This window comes from Vanellus vanellus (assembly GCF_965231255.1).
Source record: "Vanellus vanellus genome assembly, chromosome: 13".
In the NCBI taxonomy this organism is placed as follows: domain Eukaryota; kingdom Metazoa; phylum Chordata; class Aves; order Charadriiformes; family Charadriidae; genus Vanellus; species Vanellus vanellus.
This window is the reverse complement of record NC_138918.1, coordinates 3,291,649-3,318,509: the sequence shown is the minus strand read 5'-3', so window position 1 is coordinate 3,318,509 and position 26,861 is coordinate 3,291,649. Positions and strand designations below refer to the sequence as shown.

The window sequence follows — 26,861 nt, the reverse complement described above, 5'->3', positions numbered from 1 at the left end:
GGGAGATTTTGGTTAGATATCAGGAAGAAATTCTTTCCGGTGAGGGCGGTGAGCCCCTGGCGCAGGGTGCCCTGAGAAGCTGCAGCTGCCCCATCCCTGGAGGTGTTCAAGGCCGGGTTGGACTGGGCTGGGAGCGACCTGGGCTGGGGGGGGGTGGCCCTGCCCAGGGCAGGGGGGTGAGATTTAAATGGTCTTTAAGGTCCCTTCCGACTCTAACCATTCTGTGTTTCCATGGTTCTATAATTCCAATTCTAGGTAATTGTAATTGAATGAACTCTAGCTGAACGGGGAGGGCCCCCCGGAGCTGAGCATCCCGGTGCCCCGGACCGACCCCGCAGGTGCCCTGGGTGGCTCCGCTGCTTCTCGGGGACTCATCGCCCGCTGCCGAACCCGCACCCGCCGGCGGCTCCGTGTACCCGGCGCTATCCCCGGCCCGGTGCGGCGGCAGTGCCCGCCCCCCGCTGCCCGGCCCGTCCCCTCCCGTCCCGTCCCTCCCCTCCCGTCTACTCCCCGCCCGCCACCGCGCAGCCGCCGCCGCCGCAGAGCCCGGGGAGGCGCCGGGCAGGGGCAGCCGCCGCCGGAGGAGGCCGAGGCGGGAGCGGGAGGGTGCTGCCGCCGCGGCGGGGGCAGGTAGGGCGGGGACGGGCGCTGGGAGGGAGAGGGGGTCCCGGGGCATCGCCCCCGGGGCCGCCCCCTCCCAGCCGGGTACCGGCGGCGGCGGGTCACGAGTGGGCGCGGGGGGGGGGGGGGGGGGGGGGGAGATGCGCGGGGAGGCGGGAGGGGTTGTGCCACCCACGGGCACGTCGGAATGGGAATAACTGTTTTCTTACGTAACGCCGGGCATGACGACATCGGGGCCTGCTTGCGAGGCGGGGGGTGACTGTGACATGGGAGGGCGGCGAGGCGGTGGCATGCGGGAAAGGTGGGTGGCGCGGGGGGCTGCCGGGTGCGATGCCACCGGAGGCGGATGGATGGTCCAGGCGGTGGGGATGATGGTGAAGATGATGATGATGGTGGTGGTGATGATCCGGCCAGATCGGTCCGGGCACTGGCCCCGTGACGGGGATTTAAAGGTCGATCAGCCAGCGAGGTGCCGGCAGGGTTCTCCACGAACGCTTCCGCAAGCAGGGGTCGTTTTTCACCTTCCCGGGGAGCAAAGGTCATGGGTGGCCACACCTGCCCGGACTTAGGACTGTTTTAGTGCCACCTGCCAGGATTTAGCACCGTTTTAGTGCTGACATCCCTCCACCTAGCTCATCCACGCCCTGGGATCTCTTCGGCAGGTTGGCAAATTCATCCCGACACGCACCAAAACCCCAACCCCCTACCCCAAGCAGCCAACCTGATTTTTGTTTCATTTTATTCTGCTGCTTCTCAAAACGTAGCTCTTTACTGGGGGAAGGAAGAGGGGGGAATAATGTCAGTTTAAAAATCCCGAGGACTCTGGAAGCACGCAGCAGTGCAATTGCCTCCATTCTGCCTCGTCACAGCCCTTGCTGGGAACAACTCTTGCTGGAGGGTGAAAGACTCATTCAGTCTTTGGGCTTTTGTTTAAAAAAAAAAAAAAAAAGTAACAAAATTTTCTGAAAAGGAAGTGGAGCTGACTCATCCTCACTGACCAGCGCAGGGTTGTGTCTCTGGGGAATATTTATGGCGGTGCCGGCTGAAGCAGATCCCATCTCGTCTCGCAGACGGTGTAGTGAGGATCAGTAGTGTATCGCAGTTTCGTTTTATTCGGCGCAGTGGATGGTTGAATGATCACCTGTCTCATGGCATTTCAGCTATGAAATTTTGCCAGGATTCCTGCAAAACGGGGCTTTTGCACTATTAAAAAGACATCCCAGATAAATCCCTCCCCCCAGCATTCTCCATTGAAGGTTGATGCTGATCCCCAGTCTGCACCTTCCTGCCCACGTTTCGGGTGGGGTGTGGGGTGTGATGGTATGTGGGACATTGCTGGCGGTTGCCATAGCCACAGGAGCGATGTCCCCGGCCCTGGCTCCCGGCAGGATGCAGTCGGGAAGCCCAGTGCAGCACCTCCTGGGTTTGGCATCTGCTGCAGGTAGAGAAAACCCCATCCACTGGCTCTGGTGCGGTGGATGCTCCTCTTCTGCATGAGGGCAGCGAGCTGTCAAATTGTGCTGGGAGACAAAATGCTGTTTTAATTAGTCACCCCCATTGATCTGGCGCTGGGTGTTCCCACAGCGAGGCCAGGAGTGAGGGACATGTCCCTTCTTGAGCGCTGTGCTGGGGCGTGCGCCAGCCTTGCCCCTGTGCCGTGCTGGTGGCATCGGGTGGGACAGCAGCACTGCTCATCTCCTCTGCAGATATTTGAAAGAAACAGGTCATTAACCCGTGCATTTAATTTAACGTATAGGGTATGTGGTTCTTTGTTCTTCCCTTGCAGTTTTAGTAAGTCGAGTACCTACAGCGGGCTGCGATATCCCCCAACTTTGTTTAATTGATACTCAGATGTGATAGTTTAATAAGGGGTTGTTGTTCTTAATTTATACCCATACAATTAAGAGCAGGCTCTTTTCTTTCTTTAATTCCATAAACATTAGTATAGACAAAATCATAATATTTACATTTGCTTTTAAGGGGTTCGTCACCTCTGTGCTCCCGTGTTTATTGGGCTACAGAGATACTGCATAAACCAATCTCAATAAACCGAAATCTGCTCCATCATGTTTGCAGTTCAAAAGAAAGCTGCGGTAGGAGGGTTGTGATCCTGTGAGTGTCAGCGGGACGCTGCATGGGTTTACTAATACCTGCATGAAAGAAATTGTGGACTCCAGAGACTTAAATTTTGAGTCATAGTGGTGCATGGATTAGATGATCTGGGCACAGTAGCAAGTTGGGGCAAAAAGTGTTGTTGAGTATTGTGTCCTGTAATGCAGAGTATTTACAAATCATGTGCTTATACTGCCTGCTCATAAGATTTGTGAATGTGCCGAACTTGATATATCAGGAAGAAATTCTTGACTGTGAGGGTGGTGAGGCACTGGCCCAGGTTGCCCAGAGAAGCTGTGGCTGCCGCATCCCTGGAGGTGTTCAAGGTCAGGCTGGACGGGGCTTGGAGCAACCTGGTCTAGTTGGAACTGGATGATCTTTAAGGTTGCTTCCAACCCGAACCATTCTGTCATTCTATGGTGTTTGTTCTCAGTGCGACTACTCGTGTATTTATGATTAAGCATGTTTTTAATTCTCTGCAGAATTAGGCTTCTGAACCTGATTCAAAGCAGGCTGTAGTCATGACTCGAATGGATTTGAGATCTGGATCATAAAACCCAAACCGTGGAGCCAGCACCGTGCTCACCTGGAAGCCTGGGATGTGGAGGGTGGGCCAGGGACACCAGTGCCGTGCAGAGCTGGTGACTCCGGCCAGCCTGCCGTGGCATGGGGGAGAGCTGGGCCCTGTTCTGCGTGAGAGCAAGAGCACCGTCCGTCATGTCTATTTATTGATAGAACATATGTTGGTCGGGAGATGACACTGCACAGGCTGGGGATCCAGAAAGGCTGGTGGGACATGTCCCCGGCAGCTGTTAGTGGTGGCTCTGCAGTTATCATCTCTTGTGGAGACGGGGAACTGAAATGTTCAGGACTACTGCTACCATCAAGAAATGGTACTCAAGTTCAAAGTTATTAGAAAAAAATGTGGCTGCAGTAAGGTTAAATCCAAGCTTTTTATTTTCTTAGCCTTGGATCTGATAGACAACCGTTCTCTTCATGGGAATTTTATTCTTATCTTCAATTTTTAGATTGCTCCTTGCCCTCATGTAAATATCATGAAGTTGATAAGTCTGTGCAGGGAAGCTTTAACCTAGGCACGGAAGAGAGTTACCAAGCAGAGATGAGTTTTCCTTTGGTTGCAGCCAGTCCTTATGTTTGCCAAGGGCACCCTGCGGGTTTGCTGCCTATTGGGCCGATTTTGCTTTAATTGCCCAGAACTGCATCGTAGGGTGAAAACTTTGCCATCTGTGATACTGGAAAATAGTCAGATTTGGCTCTGCTGGAAGTGCTTTGTCTTTAATGAAATCTTCACCAGGGCTGGCTCTCAGGTCCCGCAGCAGAGGAAGGATGCTTCCTCTTTTCTCCCTGTGGCAGTGATAACTTCACGGAGGTGGTGCTCACAGCAGCACTCGGAGCCAACTCCTCAGTTCAGGTTTTCTTCAGGCATGACTTGCATGCACTACAGTATTTCCTACTCAAGAAAATCAAAATATTTTCCTACTTAGAACATGTTATGTGTATTCTACTTGGCTTGCTTTGTGCGGGAGTGGAGGTGCGCGGTCACTCTGAGCGATTTGCCCAGTTGGCCAAGGATAAAAGCAATGAATTCATTTCAGCCCTAACCTAATCTGAGTTAACGTGCAGGGATCCCACTGGTGAAAAGCAAGGGCACTTGGCCACGGCCATTCCTTGATCCTTTAAGAGTTTGAATCCCTGTTAAGCATGCTTGTCTTACAACCTGCACTCGCACAGGATGTAATCAGTTTTGTTTTCCATCTGTTAAACAAGAGGCTTCTGATTAGCCAGTGCAAACAGAAATAATTATTTTTGTTCTTGCTGACAACAGCAAGGTTAACCCCCAGGTACATAGCTCATAGTGTTCACACTCAGCAATTTTAAACACCTCGCTCTGTGTGCATTACATGATTTGCCTTACAACTGGCAGGGATTTGGCTTTCAATATTGTCCCTTAATTATAGTAATTGCCTAAGTGGAGATCTCGACATCTCCCATTGTCCTACGGCCACAGCCCAGACTGCAGCCGTGGAGCAGCCTGTCGCAGCTCGTCCACCCAACCAGATACACAGTGGAGATACACAAATGGCTTGGATCGGGGAAAAACATAACCTACAAAATCCAAACCAAAAGCATACAGCATTCCGTTTTCAGGAAAATATTTTGATTTTAAGAAGTCACTCAAAGGACCTGTTGATAAAATATACCTGGTAGATTCCAACGTGCAGCTGGCAGAGCACTGCATTATCTGTCAAGGCAATGCTTATTTGATTTCCAAATGTAGTGATTTTTAACATTTTTATTTTTGGATGGTGATGAATGGAAATACCCAACAGAGGGTTCTCCCGAGGCTGGGCTGCTGTGGCCGGCAGAAGCGTTGCCCGTACAGCCCGTAGGGAATCTGCCCATCCCTCTCCCCAGTGCTGCCCCAGCGCGGGCTTTAAGCCGTGATCTCCAGGCTGGGCATTGTACTCTGCTTCTAGTCACTTTAATGAGGAGCAGAGGAATTACTTAAAGAAATCTGTTAATACTTGGTTTTGGGTTTTTTGTGCGTTTGTGTTTTTTTTTTTTTTTTTTTTTTTTTAAGGCTGGTTTTGTGTATAAGCATTAAATCCCTGCTTTTGTGTTCACACAAAAAATGGAGAGAGACATTTAGGTCGAATATAAGCAGCTAAAACTACTTTGGAATGTGGAATACTTTTTTTCTTTTTTTTTAAATTTAACTGTTTAGCTGCTTATGTATGTGGGGCTGCATCTTATTACTGAATCATAACTGGAAAGAGATGATACGCATCCAGGTAGTCTCTGCAACTGAAGCTACATCATAGTGTGCTCCTGTGTATCCTACTTTATTTATGTTCTGAGAAGACTGTTTGCTTTTATTTGGCCACCAGATCTGTTTTGTTCCCTCTAGGACAGGGATTCTTCGTTTATGCAATAGCAATATCCTGCTTTAACAGGCAGCAACTTGTTGGATGGAGTGCTTGAGGCGCTGGGTGACTGCTGCAGCTCCCGATCTGGTGTTGGTTGGGGCGGTGTGTTTGCCCCGAGAACGGCCTCCAAGTCTACGGCCAGAAAGACTCTTAAGAGCCACCCTCATGTTCAGAGCTGGCTGTTTTGTTTGTGGTTTAAAGGAATAGTTTTCTGTAACGTTGGATAGTCTGGAGTAAGGATTGGCAGGCAATTTTTTTAAGCATTTGCACGCTTGTGTAATAAACTGCTGATTACTTTTGCATAACCAAAAAGTTTGGGAATATGGTATTTTAGTGCAACATTGGGTATTGAGAGGACCAGCTTTTTAAGTATGACTTATCTCCTTTGCCTTTTTAAAATTGTGAAATCATCCTTATAAAGACAGAAGGTGTACACCACTTCAGACTGTTTGACATGGCGCCCCTAGAACAAATTACCGTACTTGGATAAGAAAGTAGATGTGGTTGGTTTGTTCCTCTCTGGATCCTATTTTCTCCTCTGTGTACGATGCGGCAGTTTTCTCAGAGGCAGAGAAAATGGGATGCATTAAATTTTTTGCGGGAGGCCACTGAACTAAGAATGGCCAGGACTTGCTGAAGGTGTGAAAGTGCAGACCTAGGTGGCAGTGTGGGCATCCCAACTGCCAAAACCTGATGGGGAGAGCTGGCCCTGCAGTGGCCACACCGTTGGGCTACTGCCTCGCTCCGGGCTGTGCCGAGAGTGCCAGGCTGCAGCTGGCTGTCAGAGTGGGGTTGTGGCTACCCTCCTGGCGGCCTGACTTCTCCATCTAGCATCTCTTCCATCTTCATTTTTCTCAGAAAGCTCGTTTTTTTTCCCAGTTGATGAGCAGAAAAAGTCAAGGAGAGGTGAAGGTGAAGAATGGCCGTTTATTGATTTTCCTAACATAAATGATATCCATTTGCTGCTGTGAATTAGTGGGAGAGAGATGCTCCTGACGGCAGCTGCCTCTCCTGGTTAGATTTCCTGAGTGGGTGACTTGCAGCCCTAATTCTTTGCATCACAGTGCGTAGATGCATTGCAAGAAACAGAAGAAATGTTTCCGAGAAATGGTTTAAAAAAAAAAAGAAGTTGTTCATTCATGCAGCTATACTGATAAGAGAACAACAGTTCACTCTTTGGAAAAGCATGAGAGTGCTGCTTTTTTTTTTTAATATATGTTTGTTCTGCAACCTGTTTCTTGTCTTCAATGGCAAATGCATGGTAATTGCTTCTGCTGGCTAATGAGCAAAATCAAATCATACTATTTGCTATAGCTACTTTCTTCAGGGTGTATTTAATTGATAGGTGGTGGACTTTGTTGTGTACATGAATTAAATAAGTTTCTGAACACTGTAATTTCCCTTTCTTTTTTTTTTTTTTTTTCCCCCCAGAAAATGGCTGTTCCACCTGCTTATGCTGATCTGGGCAAAGCTGCCAGAGATGTTTTCACCAAGGGATATGGTAAATAAAGCCAAAATAAATTTGGTCTTTTACTGTCTACCTGATTCCTGAAAATGTTAGGATTTTATTGCTTTCCTTTGATAAATATTCCAATAATTTCCATTAGAATCCAGAGAATTCTGTATTGTAGCTTTGCATTGCCCTTGCTGTCTGGAAAGGAAGGGTAACTTAACTTTTATTTTGACAAAAGTCTTCCAGTTCTCCATAGGACTGTTGTCTGTTTTGAAAGAAAATGCTATGACATATTTTGACTGTTTCCTTGTATCGTGAATAGGATCATTGATGTCAGTAGTTTGGTTATGAACAAAATACTGCTTAGGATGAATAAAGACTTTATTACCTAATTTGGTCCGTATTATATTGCTGAGGTCAGTAGGATTAACCAGTCAAGTACTATCTGAAGTGAGTATGAACTGCGTGGTCCACTTCATAAAAACACATGGGTTGATAACTGTACCCTTGGTTCGTTTTTTCAGTAGTTCACAGGAGATTTAAAAGGGAGTTTAAGAAATAAATTTGAAATGCTTCTCAAATTAACATATATATAATTCATATTTTTTACTCTTCTTCTAGGTTTTGGGTTAATAAAACTCGATTTGAAAACAAAATCTGAAAATGGACTGGTGAGTTTGGAAATCCAAAACGTTGCAATGTTCTTGTGGTTACTGTATATTTCTTTTTAAAAGTAGAATCCCTTATTCTGCCCTTACCATTTGTCAGATATATTATTACCTTGCAAGTTACTTTGCATTTATAATTTTTGTACAATATACGAGACTGTGCCCAGATTAGTGGTAGAAGATAGAGTGAGGGGCTGCTTTGCTTTGGTAATTGCTCACTATGAAAACTGTGTTGCTGTTAGAGGCCATCCCCGTGGTCTGTGCTCGGAGGCAGTGTCAGTGCCTCCCTCCTGCTTTACTGGATTGAACGAGGTTTCTGAATGCGCTGCATGCTCTTTTTTCTTAGCAGTCACTAAACAAGTACAGTTGCAATGTAACTGTGCATTTGAACTAATATTGAGAACATCTCTATGAGGCATTTGCAGACTTGCATGCTGATTCGCAGGTAGACCTCGTACAGACTGGCACCGTATTCCATGGGGTGCTGATGGGAAGGGTCATCCGCGCTCCTGTCCCATATCCATCCCCGGAGCGTGCAATGCTGCTTCTCTCTGACGCTGAATTGCTTTGTGGGGCAAGAGTCTGTTGGTATTAACGATTAGCAAACGTTCTTAAATCTTCTGAGAACTCTACAGTATTGAATAATATCCCCAATTATAAGGACTAATATGTGCTACAAGTATAAGTATTTGCCTGTGTGCAAATACATATATAAATTTGCAAGTATATATATGTATCTATCTCATGTGTATATATATACAATTTTTTTTCCTTTTTAGGAATTCACAAGCTCAGGTTCAGCGAACTCAGAAACGAGCAAAGTTAGTGGTAGTTTGGAAACAAAATACAAATGGGTGGAATATGGATTAATGTTCACAGAAAAGTGGAACACCGACAACACACTAGGCACTGAGATTACTCTTGAAGATCAGGTAATTTTTGGCTCAAAAGATGCAATTTACAAATTAACTTATGACAATCTCCAATTACAAATCCAACCAGTCAATGTCTTTTCTGTTCAGCTTGCACGTGGCCTGAAGCTGACCTTTGACTCCTCCTTCTCTCCTAACACTGGGTAAGAAGTGAGTAAGCTTAAGTGACAAAAAAAGGCATTTTTTATTTTAGTTTTCCAGAATACTGTCTTGCTTCTTTGCTCCTGTCCTAAGATATCGAGACAGTTAATAATCAACCTGTGTATGATGAAATCATGTACATCTGATATAAATCATAGTATTAACAATCCCTTTTTAATCCTAAGCAATAGCAAACAAACTTTTAAATACTTGAACTTGAAAATTATAGTCAGAATTAGGGTGGGAAGAAAAGGTTTTGTTTGCACTCCTGTTGCTTATTTCTGGCCATGTCAGAGGATGAGCTACTGTCTGAATAAAAGCGCTAAACAAGTCAGCTGTAATGCAAAGCTTAACAAGCTCCGGGAGCCAGTTGGCCACGGCTCTAATAGGTCGACACGGTAATTGGGCTCTTTTCCCGAGCTGAATTTATCATCTGAATTCTTGCTGGCCACAGCCTGCCTTGGTGGTGGATGAGCATTTCTGTTACAGCGATTGGATGCCACGTTTTATGTGGGCCAGAGGGATTAAGCAGCAGCTGTAGGTCTAGATGTTGGTTTATTTTTTTCCCCTGATTATCTTTTTGCAAGCAGTGCTGCCAGGGAGTCAAAATATTCTGCACATTAGCTTCCCAGAGCAGCACGCTGCACTGCGAGCTGCCGGGGTTATAGTCCCCGTGGAGGTTTCACCTCGTCTTTTAGATTTAGTGTCCTGTATTGTCAACTGCTTCCAGTCCACTCCTAATGCTAGATTAATTAGATATTTTTGTAGTTGTTAACCAGAATAATCTCTAGTGTTTGTTGATGATTATTTCTTAGCTGGTAGGATTCTTAAATAAAAAAGAAAAAACCTTGTATGAGAATGACGTTACAGCTCTATAGCTGTTTTTTAGGCACTTCACAGATACTAGAGTACCTGAGTTACAATGATTGCCTTGTGGGAGGACTATTATAATTGGCAGAAATGGAGTGAGATTCAATCCTGGTGTGACCTGGTTTAGGTCGACAGGGATGCATCATGTCTGAATATGAGACACCTTCTCCCCCTTCCTTCCTACGTACTGGCTGTGATCCGTCTTTCAACAGGGAAAGTCATTTTTAGGAGCGCTCCGTGTTAGCTTGCCCCCGTCCCTGTTGACATTGGTGGGAGAGGTACTGCTGACTTTTACAGAAGCTGCAGACGAGCTAATTCTGAGTGCTTTTGGCACACCTGCTCTTTATTTCTAATTTTTCAAAACACAAGAAATTCCTGAGTCTGAAATAATAATAATAAAAAAGAAAACAATCTCTATGTGGGTCTGATACAACATTGAAAGAATTCTCGGAGACTGTTTTTGCTAGCTGAAGTGAAAGGTCGATTTGAAATTTCCAATTAGCCTGATTTTTCCAGAAAGATTTCAGTAAAAGATTTGGTCAAAGATAGAAGACACTTGTAAGGTAAAGACAGAAGAAAAAAATTTTAGATAAGAGTAGCTGAATATATTAGACGTAACTTCTTGCCTTGTGAGAGTCTGTACCCTTGATGTAAACTGACCTCAGGATGCATGAGAAAACATGGTGCTGGCCAATAGTATAAAAAGAAACAAGTGACTCAGGAAAGTTTATTTCCGTGTTAATCTGGCAGCCTTTCCAATGGCTGTCACCACTAAACTTCATAAAGCATCCTAAGGAGAAAACAGGTGTCAGCGCCACTGAAGCAGCCTGTTCCTTAGCAGCAGAGACTTTCCCTCAGGAGGCTGGAGGCAAAGTAGTGATTTCTTGATGTCTGTCACAGTAAATGGAATTACCCAGTTCACTCAGATTGTCTAAAAATTGTTTGTTTGGGACAGGCCGGCTACTACTGATGTTCTGTGGCAAACCTGTAAACTGCTACAGTTTTAATTCCTTGCCTGTATCTTCCAAACTTCCAAAACCATCAGATTAGTTGGAGAGGAGGGTTTGTTTTCATCACCTCCAGTCTGGCTTATTGTGCTGCTGCTTTCCAGAACACAGCCCGGAAGTGCTTAGTGGGGTGTTGCACTGCATTTTATTGCTCGATTGCACATAATTCACTGTAGCTGAATTAGGGTTTTGCAAATGGGAAAGGTAAGGAGGTGACATATATGGCTCTCCTGATATCTATAGTTTGTCTTCAAGGACGATCACACTGAGTTAAAGTAACTGATTTGATTGAATTGCTACCTATGAGTGTACCTGTTCAAGGATATGAGATTCTTTCTTTTCTCTTTAGGAAAAAGAGCGCTAAAGTTAAGTCAGGGTACAAAAGAGAACACATCAACATTGGCTGTGACATGGATTTCGATATTGCTGGTCCTTCAATACGTGGAGCCCTGGTGGTTGGCTACGAGGGGTGGCTGGCAGGTTACCAAATGACTTTTGAGACAACGAAGTCTAGAGTAACCCAGAGCAACTTTGCAGTTGGCTATAAGACTGATGAATTCCAGCTTCATACTAATGTGTAAGTATTGGCAGACAGGTGTTAAAAAGGAATTGGAAAGGATTTTGCTGCTTACTAGAACAATGAAAGGGATGGTGTTTCAGCAGCTGTGAAAAGAGGGAATGGTGGATTTGAAATTACTTCTTTATTTAAGATGGCAAGCTGCAGTTTTTTAGCTGCATTAACTTTTCTTTGAATTATGTGGGTGAGGGAGTGCATGATGGAAGGAACTGGACCTCAGTGAGCACCCAAGCATCCAGTGTCTATCTTTCTAACAGATAGGGATTATTAGAATCTCTTAGTGGAATAATAAAACAAGTGGGTTATAAAAATGTTCTTTGTGAAAGTTGAAATAAAAGCAATGCCTTCCTTTTGCACACATCAAAATCAAACAAAATGGTGGCTTGATGTAGATGAAGGAGTTAATCGGAGGATGAACAAGAACAAACAAGGGTACGATCGGAAGAGATATGGACTGGGTTTGTTTTAGTACTGGAAGGGATATGGTATAAAAGTTTGGTTTAGTACTGTAACTCCTGATAATCTATTTACACAAGTGTTTGTCCTTTCTGAACGCGTGAGCAGTGGGAAACCAGGACCAAATTCCATGAAAACCTTAATTTCTCTGTCTCCTGTTCCTCTTAAAAAAGCATTTTATACCCTTGAAGAAGACAGTTTTTTAAGATTAGTCAATCCCTAATCCATTCCTCCCCCCTCCCCTTCCCGTTCCCCTGGGTAATTGGATATTTTGCATGTAGCCGAGCTGTTGCAGACTATTCCCATTTGGGGGATGAACAACTGTTCTGCTTTCCTGGAGCCGCTTCTTCAAAGGTTTTTTCTTCTGTTTCATGCTGTTTCGCAGCGATCTGGCTTGGGAAGCTCAAACTGCCTCACAGAACAATTGAACCTTCGCAGCCCAGACAGTATGTTTGAAGGACTGCCAAAGCACAAGAATGTGGGCAAAAAACTTTCATCAAAACAATATGCGGGTTCCCCCTCAGCTCCATAGTTAGAAGTTACTCCTTCAAGCACAATGACTTTCAACTTTATTATGCTGTAGCAGTTCAAAACACTGTATTATTGGCTTTTGCTATAAAATGCTGTAATTATTATTACTCTTAATGAAAGCAACAGCACAAAATAACATCATAACAGCAGCAGGGGCTCAGATCAGACCGTACTGTTTCCTGGATTCCTGAGGGTCTGTTTCTTAGGTTGCTGTTACAGTATGCAGATGATAAATCATCTTCAGGAGGATGCCTAGTTTATTTATTTAATATTCCTTCTCTATCAATTGACAGGCAAACCCATCAATGTGTGATATGACTAGAAGTCTTCTTTACCGATATTAATAGATGAGTTAGGTACTTGACATGTTTCAGCTCTGAAGGGTGTCAGTTTTTCTGTAATCCCAGAAACAGCTGTGCGTGGAACTCCCATCGCTAGCCTGCTGGGTCATTGTATCTCGACAGTTTGGTGTTGCACAGAGATGCTGTGGCAGAGCTGATAATTTAACTAGGTGGGGCTTGAAGCATCACCTTTTGTTCCTGGCGCTACACAGATCAGCTGGGGACTTCAGCAAGTTACTTTCCTTAATGGTGCCTTAATATATTAATTTTCTTAGGGGGATAATGTTTTTTTAATCTACATCTGAAAAGTGCTATTATTACTATTTGAATTACAAGGAGGTTTGACTTTTAATTATTATTTTTTAATAATAAATAATAGCTAAAGGGAGGTAGGGCTGGATAATTTCTAGTTTTAAAGATGACTTGCCTCCTTTTTTAAGCATAGCTCAGACCGCGCCCCCCTAATGTTGCAGGTCAAGACAGAGCTGTGTGGGAACCTTGCACAGAATCTGCCTGTATAACCAGCTCTCCTCAGTCCTTTTTAACCCCTCCTTTTCTTGAGAGTCAAGCACATGCAGTTATATGTGAGCTTCAGGCTTATCTGAAGTAAGTATTGTAGTGTTTTTCTGGAAGAATTGCTCTAACAATTTAAAAGCCTGCTGCTATTGCTTGAACTTCGGAATAGGCATAGCGCTACTGTTTGTGCAAGTGTTGTGAACATCATGCCAAAGGGGTAAAAGTGGAAAGATTCTAAATCTGCCCCTTTTTTAATCACTGAAGGTTTGGTATAGTCTAATAATTGGAACCAGATTATTTTGTAGTTTAGAAGTAATTGTTAACTATTTTGTTTGCAGAGGTCTTCCTGTGGTTTAAAGCCCATTTTGTGCAGTATGTTTGTATCCTCTTTTAAGAAAAGCAGCGAAAATGGAAAGTCAGATGCTCACTGGTTTACGAGGAGTGCAAGGCTTTTACAAGTCTTTTGCTCTTATTTGTAAGATTAACGTTTTGCATTTTGTTTACCACACTTTATTCCCTGTGTAGTAATTGGAAGCTGTGCTACTTGGTAGCAGTGGTAGAAGGCTGTCATCATTCAGCTGTTGGCCAGCGCTCTCTGTAAAGTAAAATTGGTTTCATTTCAATTTCTAGTAGAGAGAAATCTATAGTACAGATGTACCATAAGGACTATTGCAAATGGTATTCATTTGCAAAAGCCGATAGACTTGGATGTTAAATTGGCATCTTCACTTCCGATACAGTTCATCTGTGTCCAGTAAAAGCCTGCTGACGAGGCAGCGCTCGGGCTTGGTGGTTGGGGTACAGCCCTTTCAGGGCACTGGGGAGACGTATGCCTGGGAAAATAATTATTTCAGAGATATGCAGAGAAGAATAAATCTCTTTACTACACAAGACTCCCATCTAGACAGAAGGGAAAATTGGAAGCCATCATCATTAGTCTATTTTTGATAGTTTGTTATGGCTTTTTTTTTCAGTTTCGTAAGTTGTTTGTTGATATATAGTAACCATCGATGAATTTAAGCATTTAAAAATGACTTCGTAACCAATCTGGCCTAATGTCTCTATCTTAGTTGTTACAGGGATATTAAATGAGGTGCGAGCATTCTGCAGACATAGATCTCACTGGAAAAAAAAATAAAAATATGATTGTTTTGGGGTGTAGTTTAAAACTGGAGTAATGCATTCCTTCCAGGAATGACGGAACAGAATTTGGAGGCTCCATTTACCAGAAGGTGAATGATAAACTGGAAACAGCCGTGAATCTTGCTTGGACAGCCGGTAATAGCAACACTCGCTTTGGAATAGCAGCCAAGTATCAGATTGACCCAGATGCCTCTTTTTCTGTGAGTGCTATTATGCATGTACATTTATAAGCATTTGAAAATATGGCCTATAACAGAAATGTGAAGCAATGTTTACATCAGTAAAGTGCAGTTTTGCAGTATATAGTTGGCACATAGATCTATTTGTCTTGGTTTTGGCACAACTATTGGATTTTCCTTGAAAGTGACACAGAATGTTTTATCGTATTATTGGGCACTGTTTTGAGATTTTAATTTTGAGGCAAAATTAACTCTAGATTTTTCTTTTTGACGATTTAAAAGATTAAATCCTTTACATGCTTAAAAGGTTATTCAATTTTCAAGTTGGAAGGACTTTGAAGAAAGATACCGAATTATTTACATACAATATTTTTTCCCTTTAAGGCTAAAGTGAACAACTCCAGTCTGATCGGATTAGGATACACTCAGACTTTAAAGCCAGGTAAGTCTACACAGAAGAAATTCAGGCATGAATAAGTGATATTTTAGTCTGGAAATATCAGAGTTTTTTTGTGACAAAATGTGAAGTGTTTTGTAACATTGCTGTTCTGCATGGCAACCCAGTGATGATTAACTGCTCTGTTAATTTTGGATGTCTATTGGAAGCAGAATTATTAGACACCATCATCTACTGACCAGTCAGATACTCTTTTATGTTGATATAAACTATGTCTACAATTAGGTGTTTTGCAGATAAGTAAATGCGTTTTTAGCACTTTCAGAGGTTTCCTATTACTGAGTTTATTTTGCTTGAAAATGTGACTTTCTCAAGGTGCCCTGGTCCAGGAAGAGGACAATCTTACAGCTGTGAAATTGGTTTTAATGTAGTCTAATAAATCTGCTGCCAGAATACCAAGCAGATTGACATGAGATATTACAGGAGAGGGGGCTTGGGCCGTTTCATACCTAGATTTGAAAGTAGTTTAGGAAGGTTGGTATGTATCAAGGTCCCAATTTTTCACAATACTGGACTCTAAAATTAGATTAATCAGTAGACCAGCAGCAGTGAATTGACTCAGAGCTTTAATTACTTGCAGTGATAAAAAGCAGAATCTGTCACCGCAGTTTATTATAACTTTCATAATTCAGAAAGATTTCCTATCTGCAAATTGTTTTAAAATGCCCAGTCTTTACAAGGCTAGCCACCAAATTGCATTAACTTAGCTACCCAATAAATTAAAGCAGCAACCCGGACACTGCACATACTAAACGTAAAGCTTATTCCAAGTTTTAACAGTCGTCTTTTTCTCTCACTTTTCTCTATTTCGCAGGTATCAAACTGACATTGTCAGCTTTGTTGGATGGCAAGAATGTCAACGCAGGTGGTCACAAACTTGGTCTAGGATTGGAATTTGAAGCATAAGGAGTGATTCTACAATCGCTAATCAGAAAATACAGCATAGCTACCTTCAGAATATAGTGTACCTTTCAATGTTTTATGTCTGGGATGCAAGTATTGCTAAGTATCAGTCCTGCTAGTCCTGGTGAAAGACAGCTAAGCTTTAAAAATGATGTTGTTAATGAAGTGGAGACAAAACCATAAAAAAATAATCCTAATTCCAGGCTTTTTTTTTTTAATGTTATTGCCCATCACATCTGTCAGCTGGCACATGAAAGGAAGTAGGAAGGTATTGATTATCTTCATTAATGTATTGACTGCACAAGGCATATTTTAATGTGGTATAAAACCTGAGACGTTAAGAATCACTGACCACTCTATTGTACTGTTAATTCCATAAGCAAAATGTTCCGACACTTAAGGCTTCAATTCACAATGCAATGTGCAAACTTGTCTGAAAAAGGGATTTTTTTAATTTTTTTTTTTTTTTAGATAGGCATTTTATGAATGGTTTTTCTTTTTTGGTTATCTTACATCTACAGCTGTCTCCAGAATGCTTTAGGTTGTCCACCTTGTGTAAGTCCGTTGCAGAGGAGGTTCGATGTGACTCAGCCAATACTACCTGTCCTGTGTTGTGGTTCCTTTCCCTTGCACTGACTGGAAAGCTTGTAAGACAGGGCCATAATCAGGGAAGAGTCTTTGTACCTGCAATCACAAAGTTGCATCACTAAATTTAAAATGGACTTTTGTTTTATTACCACTTTTTTTTAGCAACTTAAATGGGTACATTTTTAGAGAGTCTTCCATTTTGTGTGGAACTAGACCCCAAAATGCTGTACTTGACACTACTAAAAATGGTTAAAAAACCCAAACCCAACTTGAATAAAATATTGAAATGTCACCTTTTACTTTGTCTTTATATTAATTGTGAAAACAATTTCATATTAATTATGGGCTCCAGAAGCAGACTGGTGTTACAAATTTCGAGGCAGTCCAGGATATAATTTTTGTATTAAAGTTTTTTAATAGAACGTTAAGCAAAGCAACGCTGGGCACACCAGGGAGTCTCCACTCCACTAACGGCGGCCGTGTACAAAACAATACAATCTCCTTTATACCTTAGCCTAATACATATTCATACTACTTTTTAGGAGTCTCCACCTTCAGGTTGCGCAGGCGCAATGGTCCATCTAGGGCTTTCTCGAGTCTACACCGGGTCCTCCCGACAGTGTCCTTCAGTTAAACCTCCTTTTGTTCACCTGTGACAAGACATCTCACTTAACATAGTTTGTGACCACCAAAGTTTAGGCTAATTTAACAAACAAAACACCACAGGGATTACCAAAGCCGAGGCCAATTCAACGAACAAACACCACAGATGTCTCCTTTCAGCAAAGACATACGTGGTAAATTGCCTGTACACATTTGCCTCAGCAGGTCCCCAGCACATCCTGTGTTTGCACAACCTAAAGATGTTCCCTTATTTCACAACACTGTTCCATATTGACACGAATCACCATTGCATTCCTCACACTGGCAATATCTTTGTGCATATTTTGTACCACACAGACAAAAAATACGTAGATTTAAGTTCCAGACATGGCCATGTTCTTAGTGCTCGCTAAGCTCTGGCAACTGCCCATAAGCAGTGTTTAGATCATAGAGAAAACAAGGTAATATGTGACCTGTTTATCTTTCTTTCATTGCAGGATTCACTAAGTTGAATTGCCTTTCTATAGGCAAATAGGTGCAAGCAACGAACAGTTATGAGTTGGGTTAAACTTCAGCAGCTTTTCATCAAAACTTGGTACTTTTTCCTGCGTAAGCAGTCGACGTGGGTGGTGTGCAGATGGTGAGAGGCCATAGTACAGGAGCATGTGGCTGATGAGGCAGCGGCGTTACAACATCGTGAGACGGGCAGATCCGCCTCAGCCACAACCTGCACGTTGTGCAATGCCCGCTGCCGTCCCTCTCACCACAGGCTACTCCTCTGTATTTCCTAGTATGGCTTATCTCAAATATTTAACTTCACACTCCTAGGGGAAGTAGCCCTCTTCTAATTTCACCAAATAAATCACATGCGGCCAGCTCACAGTAACTTGGCAGATACTCAAAATCAATTTATGTCGCTGTATGCCGTGCGGGGCTTGTGTTCTGCGTTCTCATTAAGCCTTTGGGCTCCTTGTCCTTAGTTTTCTCATGCTGGAGGCACCTGTATTCTGGAATTTGTTCTCCTGTGATCAGCTTCAAGGCTTCTCTCAGGCCTTGCATCACTTCACTCAGGGTGAGAACAGGAAAGCATTTTTTTTTTTTCCATAAATCTACCAAATTCTGCTAAAAGCCCAGTCACGCCTGCATCACTGGTGAACACCATCCCAGGGCTGTAGCCCTGTGTGGAGGGCACAACCCCTAACGTCGCCTCTGCCTGAAGGAAGGCGAAGGAAAACGCCTGCTTTCAGTCAGGGCGCTGGAGGCGCTTCCAGCTAGCTGGGCCCTCCCGCCGCCTTCCCCTCAGCTCCGCGGCTGCCCCTTCCCACCACCCCCTCTCCTCAGCTCCGCCGCGCCCCCTTCCCGCCTTCCGGCCCGTGCGCATGCGCCACCGCATCACCGGCGGGGCGCAGGATTTGTGCCCTCTCGCGCAAGCGCCGTGCCCCCCCCCCGCCCCCCCGCTCGACCCGCCCGCCCGCCGCGCGCCGGGGGGCGGTGCCATCGCCACGTCGGTGGGGGGGTGTCCGGGAAGATGGCGGCCGCCGGTGAAAGGGACGTCCCGGCGGGCCGCGCTCTCTGCCTCCTGCTGTTCTGCGTCTGGGCCCTGGCGGCCCGCGGACAGGAGGGCTCCGGTGAGCACGGCGGGGGGCGGGCCGGGCCCCCGCGGCTGGCTGGGGCGGGGGGCTGGGGTCTTTCAGCGGGCTCGTCTTTAGCGCTTTCGGGCCTAAAGGTCTCTGCGGCCGCCGGCGGGGACGGCCTTTGTTTTCGATGGGGTGTTGGTTGGGCAGTGAAGGGAAGGGGAGTTAGTGAAGGAAATGAAGCTGTTTTGAGCTGGCGGTTCCTTTCTTGCGTGTCCGTCGGTGTATCTGAGCCGGCTCTATTGGTGGTGCCCCTCACCTGGTCTGATGGGTGGGCAGTCATGAAGGAAGAGGTTCAGGATGTGGGACAGAAACCTGTAGCAAACCAAGAGTTTTTAAAAATCGTGGAACAACTCGCTTTCTAAAGAGTAAGTTTTCCTGGAAGTGAATTTTGACCCTGTCAGGCGATTTTAAGTGCAGTGTTTGCGAAGAGGACTGTGGTGATAGTTCTGACACCGTGATTGAACGTTAATATCTATTTCTGAAGCTGAGGCATCTCGAGTCCAGGCGCTACGTCTAACATCATCTGACAGTGTTGTGTAACTGTAAACAGTACAACCACCGTTTATAATGCCAAATAGTTTTGGGTGGATATCATAAATCAGTTGTGGTGTAGTTGCTAAGCTTGCTACTCTGATTGAAACAAACAAACAAAAAAATCACTTATTTTAGGAATAATAGGAAATTATTTTTCCTCACTCTGAAGCTGCAGTGTTAGCCGGTGGGAGTCCCTTGTGTTTAAGCATATATTCTTCTAAACCCTTCATGTTAAAATGAGTTTAAGAATAACTTGAAGTATAAGGATACATGCAGTGTAGTTCTATAGGAAAATTATGCTTGTTTGTATTTCAGACAGTACTTTTTGTCTATTTGGTGAGGGTAGCAGTAAGGTCTACCTACCTCCCTCATACCATGCCAAACAGCTGTAAATATGAAACTATCTTGCAGCTGCCTTTCCTCGTTTATCTCTATGTATGCAATTAGCTGGGTTGACTCCTGAGGAGAGATAAGAATTCCCTAAACTTGTCGTGTAGAAGAACTAAACGAGTTATTGCTGATGTGATAATTCAGGGTAGTAATTTCTTTAACAACAGTAAGTCTGTTAAATGTGAAGTAGTTGACTTGAAACTTCACCAGAGAGGCACTGTAATGTGAGGTTAGTTGAGTCTTCTCTGTTCTAGCTGGTTAAAGAGCAATTCATGCTGGAAGTGTACCGTGTAAACAAGAAGTCTGTTGTAACTGATCTTCTGTAAATATACGTTTCATGAATAACATGATTCAGTGTCCCCTGTATAATACTTTACTTATGAGTAATTTGACACAAGCAGTTGATTCAATGCTTCATTTCTAGAATCTGTAACTTTCCAGTGAACCAGGTTGCTCCATGGGAGCATTTAATGAAAGTATTGTTACTTTTTTTAAAAAAAAATTAAAGAATAGTTTGGCATGACAAAATACAAGGCATGTATGGTCCCCCTACTTAAACTATGATGTGTGCTGAAAGTCTAAAAAGCGTTCTTCATTTTTAAGGTGCCTCCTGATTTGAATCTGGAAGTGATGAGCTGTAAACATGAATAGTTTGCACTTTGCTATTTTTCTTAGGATTAAAAACCCATTGGCTATTTATAAACTCCCCCTAAATCTTTTTTTTTTATCTTTCTTTGGATAGAGAAGAGGGAAGATGGGCCCTGTATGCGGTTTTAGTGCTCACCTTGGCTTTTTATGTAGTTCTGCAAAGCCATCCTAGCATTGGAGAGATTATGAATTTGCCTAAGGGTGCACTGTTACATAGCACTGTTGCTGACTTACTTCATTATAATAATTTGCTGCCAACAACTTACTTTCCAACAGGAGCTCATGCAGTCAGATTGTTCTTTCTTCAGCTTTGGTTTTTAAGCTGTGGTTCTGTAGTTTCATTTGAGTTAGCATAAGGTTTGAAATCTTTTTCTAAGTATACAAATTCAATAAAAATAAGTGCCTGGGAAGAAGGAGCTTGTGTCCTGACTGAAGGAGACATTGCAGCATGTTCTCATTTTTTGTTTGCAAAATATGCAATGGTGAAAGATTAAAAACGTTTAACTGCAGGAAAGGCTTTACTGAGAACTTCTTCCTCTGTAGACCTCAGCAAATTCTGTGGGAGAAAGAGTTCTACAAGACATCATAAATCCACAGAGGGAGGGAGGACATGTCTCTGAAATTCTAAGTCTGGAAAACATGCATGCTAAGTTTTTCAGGGACACTTTGGCATACTAATATAGAAAGTGTGTGCTTCCCAAGCTTTAATTCCTGTCCTACCCAAGACTTCTCTTTTGAAGTTGCCAAAGTACAGGAGTGTGTATTTCTGCATATGAATTTCAAAAAAGTTTGCAGTGTGAAATATGCCCTGTTCATCATATGATTTCTTGTCTATAAAGTAAATGCCTTGCAATAATTTTCATTTGTAGCTGAAGTATCACAAGAGAAATTAGTGTCTTGTGCTTAATATTGACTGTTTCTCATCTTTTTCTCAGATTCTGTGAAAGTGGAGGTGCTTCAGAAGAATATTTCTTCTAAAAGTGAGAATGAAACGCTAACTAGATCCCAAAATTTGACAGAGAGCTTGCATAGTATAACCCCCTCACAAAAGGAGGCAAGCCCAACAAAAAAAGAGGCAAGCCCAACAACAGCTAAAATCAATTTGGTGACTGCAGTAAAACCACCTACAGCAAAAGGTGATTCTCCACTGTATGTTCTCTCTCCTGCGGTGACTGCTAGTCCAGTATCTCAAATGGATGTTGATGCTTCTGAAGATACTAAAATTGAGGAAGAGGATCTTCTAACAGATTTGAAAGACACGCTAAATAGTTCACCACCCCTCATAAAAGAAACTATGGAGTCAGATGGAGATGATGACTATGGTCCTTATGAAATGACATCGAATTCCAGAGACAACCCAGACCTTCTAGAGATGCCAGAAGATGATGACTCTGACACCATTAGTAATTACAACGAAGAGATCAAGACCCTTGATGAGAAGATAAAAGATGTTTCTGTCACAGGGTTGGAAGAAGAAGAAGACGGCCATTTCTTTTTTCATCTGGTTGTAGTTGCCTTCTTAGTAGCTGTTGTTTATGTCACCTATCACAATAAGAGGAAGGTAGGTATGCTGTGAAAGGTTGAGAGAAACAGCTTTAGTATTTAAAAATGAAGTTGCATTGCCTTGTACACTTTTTTAATAAGAGGAACTTGGCTTTTTGGAGAATGCAATCTTTGACCGCTTAGTCTTGGTTTGATACTAATATGCAGATCGTGACTGTCATTTTTATCTGCACAATGAAAATGAACTTGAATCAAATGTTTTAGATTAGAAAACCAGTTAATTGATAACATCAGTAATCAATCAGTTCAGTAATAGACACTGGCAGTGTACAACATGAGATCTATAAATGAGACCTGAGCCAAGTTGAGTGAAGGTGATTGATTAACCAAATTTTTCTCTGCACAGGATTATAAACAGCAAATCAAGGAAGGTTTAATCCCAAATGGTGTGGGAATGTTCCTGTTGTAACTGTGATAATCCTTGTAATAAGTGTTCACTTTAAGGTCATCTTTATATCATAGATATTCTGAGGGCTTAACTACAAACTTTTAGGAAATTCTTTAACACTTTACAGTTTTACATAGAGAAGCTCAAAGTTAAATTTTTCAGGTAACTGTTTCTTCAGTGCAAACTAATTCTCTGTATCTGAAAAGTAGCCTGATTTGTGTTATTTCAGAATATATTGCTAGCATAGAAAATTAACTCCAGCCTAGCCAGACCCTGTACAGATGCATGCATAATTTTGCAATTAAATCATAGGTTATTTTTTAGATAGGAGGAAAATTTAGTGTTAATTCTTGTAGAGAATGCTGATTTGGTCGAGGATTTGCAGGGCTCTGAAAAGAGCACAGCTGAAAAAAGCGCAAAACCTTCTGCTTTACAGTGCAACAGCATATCTGGAATGTGCATTGCTGAGTATAGGGCAAAATGTTGAAGACTTACATTTGAAAATTTAACTTCAAGGGGAGTTCAAATAAGTGATTAAAAAATGCCTTGTGTTTGCTACGTAAATGAAATAGTGCTTGTAGTATCATTTGGGTAATTGAAAACCTATACTACTTTTTAGCACTTACCCTAGTACTTTAAGTACGTAAATAGTGGCATGTATTTGTGTGAGACAACAGTCAAATTGGTTTAGGTTCTCCTTTTTCTTTCACTGTCCCCCATCCTGTTTCCCCTTTTGCCAGTATAGTTGCCCTGTCTAGTAAAGTGGATTCTTAGATGATGTTGGTAAGAAACAAGGCTAAATAGGGTGAAGATAATAGACGTATGAAAATCTGATCACTTGAGTGCTTTGATTTATCATGTACCCTCTTTAACTGCTCTGCTGATACTGCTGAAGGGGGGACTGAGCTGTAACACAGAAACAGTTTATCAGATTACACCATTGCTGCTTATTTTGCTTTTGTTTCAGCACCAGTAATACAATTATTTTTAACAAGGGTGAAATGCTGGAATAGGTAAAATGAATAAACTAAGAAATGTCACCATCTGGGGGCAGTTTAATAGGCTGTATATGCCATACTTCTGAAGCTACACACATACCTTTACTGAAAGAGCGATGGGTTGAATGCTGTGTTTTTACCAAACTGCAGCTGAGGTTGCCTGTAAGTGACTTGATGGCAAGGACAGTATGGAAATGGCTGACTACTAGTGCAGTGCTTTGTAGCAACGGTAATGCCATTGCCAGGATGAAGGGGTAGAACTGTGATATCAATAGAACTGTTGAGCTCTCTGTCAAAACGAAAATGTTTCTCCGTAGCATTATGTAATTTGGCTGCTTTTTCTTTCAGATCTTCTTATTAGTCCAGAGCCGAAGATGGAGGGATGGCCTGTGTTCTAGGACAGTAGAATATCATCGTTTAGACCAAAATGTTAATGAAGCAATGCCTTCCCTGAAAATAACTAATGACTACATATTTTGAAAGCACTGTGATTTGAGTTTGCTGAACTTATCACTCTTTGCCTGCCTAGTCATGTAATGATATTCAGGTATTCTAAATATGCTGCTTGTACTGAAATGAGATGTACTCTCTTTGACCTGAATGTTTTTGAGATTAAATCTCATGGAAGATCAAGGGCATGATACATCTGTTTGCTACTTTGGTCAGGTTTTATATCAACTATAAAGATACAAAGTTTAATAATTAGTGCTCTTTCCATTCATTAAGCATCATCCCTTCTGTCTGGAGCAGTCTTAATAGTGGTAATACAAAAAATAAGCATAAAATATTTTAGGTCTAATAAATTAGTGACTTTGGCATCACTAAATCAAATTAATAATCTCTTTGCTAATCACTTATATGGCTCATAAATCCCACTATATTGCAAACTTCAAATATAATTACTTTTTTCTGTGCTTAAACCCTGATGCCGAAAATCTTTCATCTTTTTTTTAATTTTATTCTGTTTTTTTGTTGCGTAATTTGATCCTTTTTTTGGGCAGAATAGCTAGCATGGCAATTTCGTAATTTCTGTATGTGATCATGCAGTAAATAATTTAAAAATAATTATGTGTAACCCATTTTATTTCAGAAGTTATATACCATATATTTCTTTAAAATGTTCAGGATCTTTGTAAAAGTATGCAGCTTCTTGACTGTCCAGTTTTTTTCTCTAACGGTATTTAGGACTTTCATTATCTTTGTAATTGATGAATGGAAAATAAGCCTTGTCGAATAATCTTACTAAAATATAGGTAGTTGACAGGCTGTTAATACATCAAAGCTTTCTGTTGAATTTTAAGACAGTTGGGAAACAGTTCTGTGTTTTGCTATATTATAAATGGGAGAGGACTGAATATGTAAGAATGATTTATTTTGTTGTTATTCTGACCCAGGTAACAGGCAGGTGAAAGTAATGGTGTGGGGGGCTGCCAGTCTGTGGTCAGCGCACTCTCATTTTTGACAAACATTTATGCATTAGTGTAAATCCAGTTACTGGTACAGTAGGTTGGTTTTTTGTTGGTTTTTTGTTGTTTTTTTTTTTTTTTACCTTGTCTTTTGTACTTTCATTATTTATGTTTTCATGAGTTGTAAAATATGAAATCTTAGTTTTCTGTACATTCTGTTTGTGATTTAGTTTTCAAACTGATAAATATGTAAATAATGGTGGATCAGAACCCCATAATTAATGACTTGGTATTCAAGTAGTTACGTAACATTTTGAAAAAATCAACTTTACAGCTGTTGGCATGAGGAGTTTGAAGGCATGATACTATTTTAAGAATGAAGTGCTAAAAGTTCAAAATCCTACTGTTAAATGCATTCTTTTCATAACCCCAAGCAGTAAAGCACAAAAAAAAATCCCCAAACTCTTTTCTTGCAGTAATTTTTATTGTATTTGGACTTGTATCACTTAGTATTTTGAATAAGGTTTTTAAAATAAATGACAATAATCAGCTTGTGTTTTTTTATCTTAACTGTTTCACTGATTTTACACAGTACCTGATGATAAAGCGCTTGCTTACGCTTCGGATTGGATAACTCATTCAAAACCATCTTTTCTGTTACTAATTAAATTCACTCTGTTAGGGGATGTGGAATTTTGTTTTATGCATCTGTGAAGTCGTATGTAGGGCAGATAGCAAGGCTTAAATGAAATCTTTTAATCTGTAGGAATTAATAAATTCTTTAACAAGTAATTTTTTACCTAAGTTGTATAATTAATAATTCTCGTACACTCTTACCTGAGTGTACCCACATTAAAGCGTAACACTGCTGTGGTTGAGATCCAAAGGGAAAAGGTTACTTTGCAAAGCTCCTTTAGGATGTATAAAAGTTGGAGTTGGAGGAGGTGGCTAATGTTTTCGCACCCAAGAAGTTCAATAGCTTTCTCCATAAATAACATTCATAAAATATAATGATTTTTGACAGTGGAGAATGGTATGTTCAGACTTGACAGAACACTTGTGTCTCCTTTTGGCTTGGTACCACAGCCTTACACAGAACCCTGAACGAGGTACTGAAGTACACGACAGCACAGAAGTACAAAGACAGCCATGTCAAAAGTTTCACTTCAAATGTTATTTTTTCTTCAACCCATCTAGTGAATGAGGCCATCGAGGCATATGTTACATTTTCAGCCACTTGACTGACTATAATAGCTGGAATACTGTTTAAAAAATACAAATTAACATCGACCTAAATTAGTAGGAATAAGGCATATTTTGTTGATTTCTGGAGTTCATAGATGTGTTACCTTATTCCATCTTGGACGTCTTCCAAAGCTTTGAGCTCTGGCTGAGTCAAACCAATCTAAATGTTTTTCTTCCAGGCTTTCTGAATGAATAACAATGCCCTCTTTAAGACTATATGTTAATGTATTGCTGGAAAAATCTTGCGTTTCCTTGCCCGCCTGCCTTCCCTCCCTCCTTCCCCCCCTCAAATTGTTTGTCCTTGTGAAAAGACATGTCTGTAGGGAGACAAATTTATTAGCTTTCCAGGTTTTGAGCTGTTCCTTCCAACAAACCCACTCTTTTAAATCTCTGTAACTTTTGCTGGAGGAGGAATGCACACAGCTAACAACTGGATTGCTTTTTGGGAGGAGCTTTTTAGGGAAAACTGTCAAAGGCCTAACATCGACTCAATTACTAAACCTGCTTCTTTGCAGCTTGTTTTGCAGTCACTGCGTTTTAAAATGCCCTTATGTTTAGCTGTTCTGTGACAATACTTGTCCCACAGATTTAGTATTCATTAGGTGCACCTAACAGTATTTCGGCCTAATGGACTGCAACTCACTTTGGCTGTACTGCAAAATGTTAATAAATTCTCTTCTGAAATGTCCATTTAGCTGTCTTCTCTGAAGCTGCTCTTGCATGAGGTTGCCTTAGAGGAGAAAACCGTACCTTGAGCCTTTTGCTCTGCATAGTCATATCAGTACTGAAATAGGTTGAGTTAGGTGACTGATAATTGAGGCCACGAAATCATGGCTTGTACGCGTGTCTTCTCTAGCAGAGTGCAGCTTTGCCTCACTCCAAGTACTTCTCTCCGAGCAGTTAAGCTGAGCAGTTACTCTTTGCTCACTCTACCTGTTGTGCTCGTCCTCTTTATCTTACAAGTAAGAAAAAAATTCTTTAAAACATTTATACAAAAAAATTTCGA

At 42.1% G+C, this 26,861-nt stretch overlaps 2 protein-coding genes across 2 annotated transcripts; both read left to right on the top strand.

Moving 5' to 3' along the window:
- Positions 1-544: 544 nt before the first annotated feature.
- On the top strand, positions 545-16,735 carry VDAC1 (voltage dependent anion channel 1). Its single transcript, XM_082490094.1, has 9 exons — positions 545-630; positions 7,113-7,182; positions 7,756-7,805; positions 8,582-8,734; positions 8,825-8,877; positions 11,102-11,329; positions 14,366-14,516; positions 14,880-14,937; positions 15,767-16,735. The coding sequence occupies exons 2-9, from the start codon at positions 7,116-7,118 to the stop codon at positions 15,856-15,858; spliced, it is 852 nt and encodes a 283-aa protein (XP_082346220.1). The 5' UTR covers positions 545-630; positions 7,113-7,115; the 3' UTR covers positions 15,859-16,735.
- A 1,782-nt stretch (positions 16,736-18,517) lies between these two features.
- Positions 18,518-25,162, top strand: LOC309677284 (keratinocyte-associated transmembrane protein 2). The gene is made up of 3 exons (XM_082490056.1): positions 18,518-18,674; positions 21,191-21,816; positions 23,553-25,162. Exons 1-3 carry the CDS (start codon positions 18,575-18,577, stop codon positions 23,682-23,684), a joined length of 858 nt encoding a protein of 285 aa, XP_082346182.1. The 5' UTR covers positions 18,518-18,574; the 3' UTR covers positions 23,685-25,162.
- Positions 25,163-26,861: the final 1,699 nt, after the last annotated feature.

Coding starts and splice junctions, on each gene's coding strand:
- VDAC1 (XM_082490094.1), top strand. CDS start 7,116: ATGGCTGTTCCACCTGCTTATGCTGATCTGGGCAAAGCTGCCAGAGAT. Junction 7,806..8,581: donor CAAAATCTGAAAATGGACTG/GTGAGTTTGGAA, acceptor TTTCCTTTTTAG/GAATTCACAAGCTCAGGTTC. Junction 8,735..8,824: donor AGATTACTCTTGAAGATCAG/GTAATTTTTGGC, acceptor TTTTCTGTTCAG/CTTGCACGTGGCCTGAAGCT.
- LOC309677284 (XM_082490056.1), top strand. CDS start 18,575: ATGGCGGCCGCCGGTGAAAGGGACGTCCCGGCGGGCCGCGCTCTCTGC. Junction 18,675..21,190: donor CCGCGGACAGGAGGGCTCCG/GTGAGCACGGCG, acceptor TCTTTTTCTCAG/ATTCTGTGAAAGTGGAGGTG. Junction 21,817..23,552: donor CCTATCACAATAAGAGGAAG/GTAGGTATGCTG, acceptor TTTTTCTTTCAG/ATCTTCTTATTAGTCCAGAG.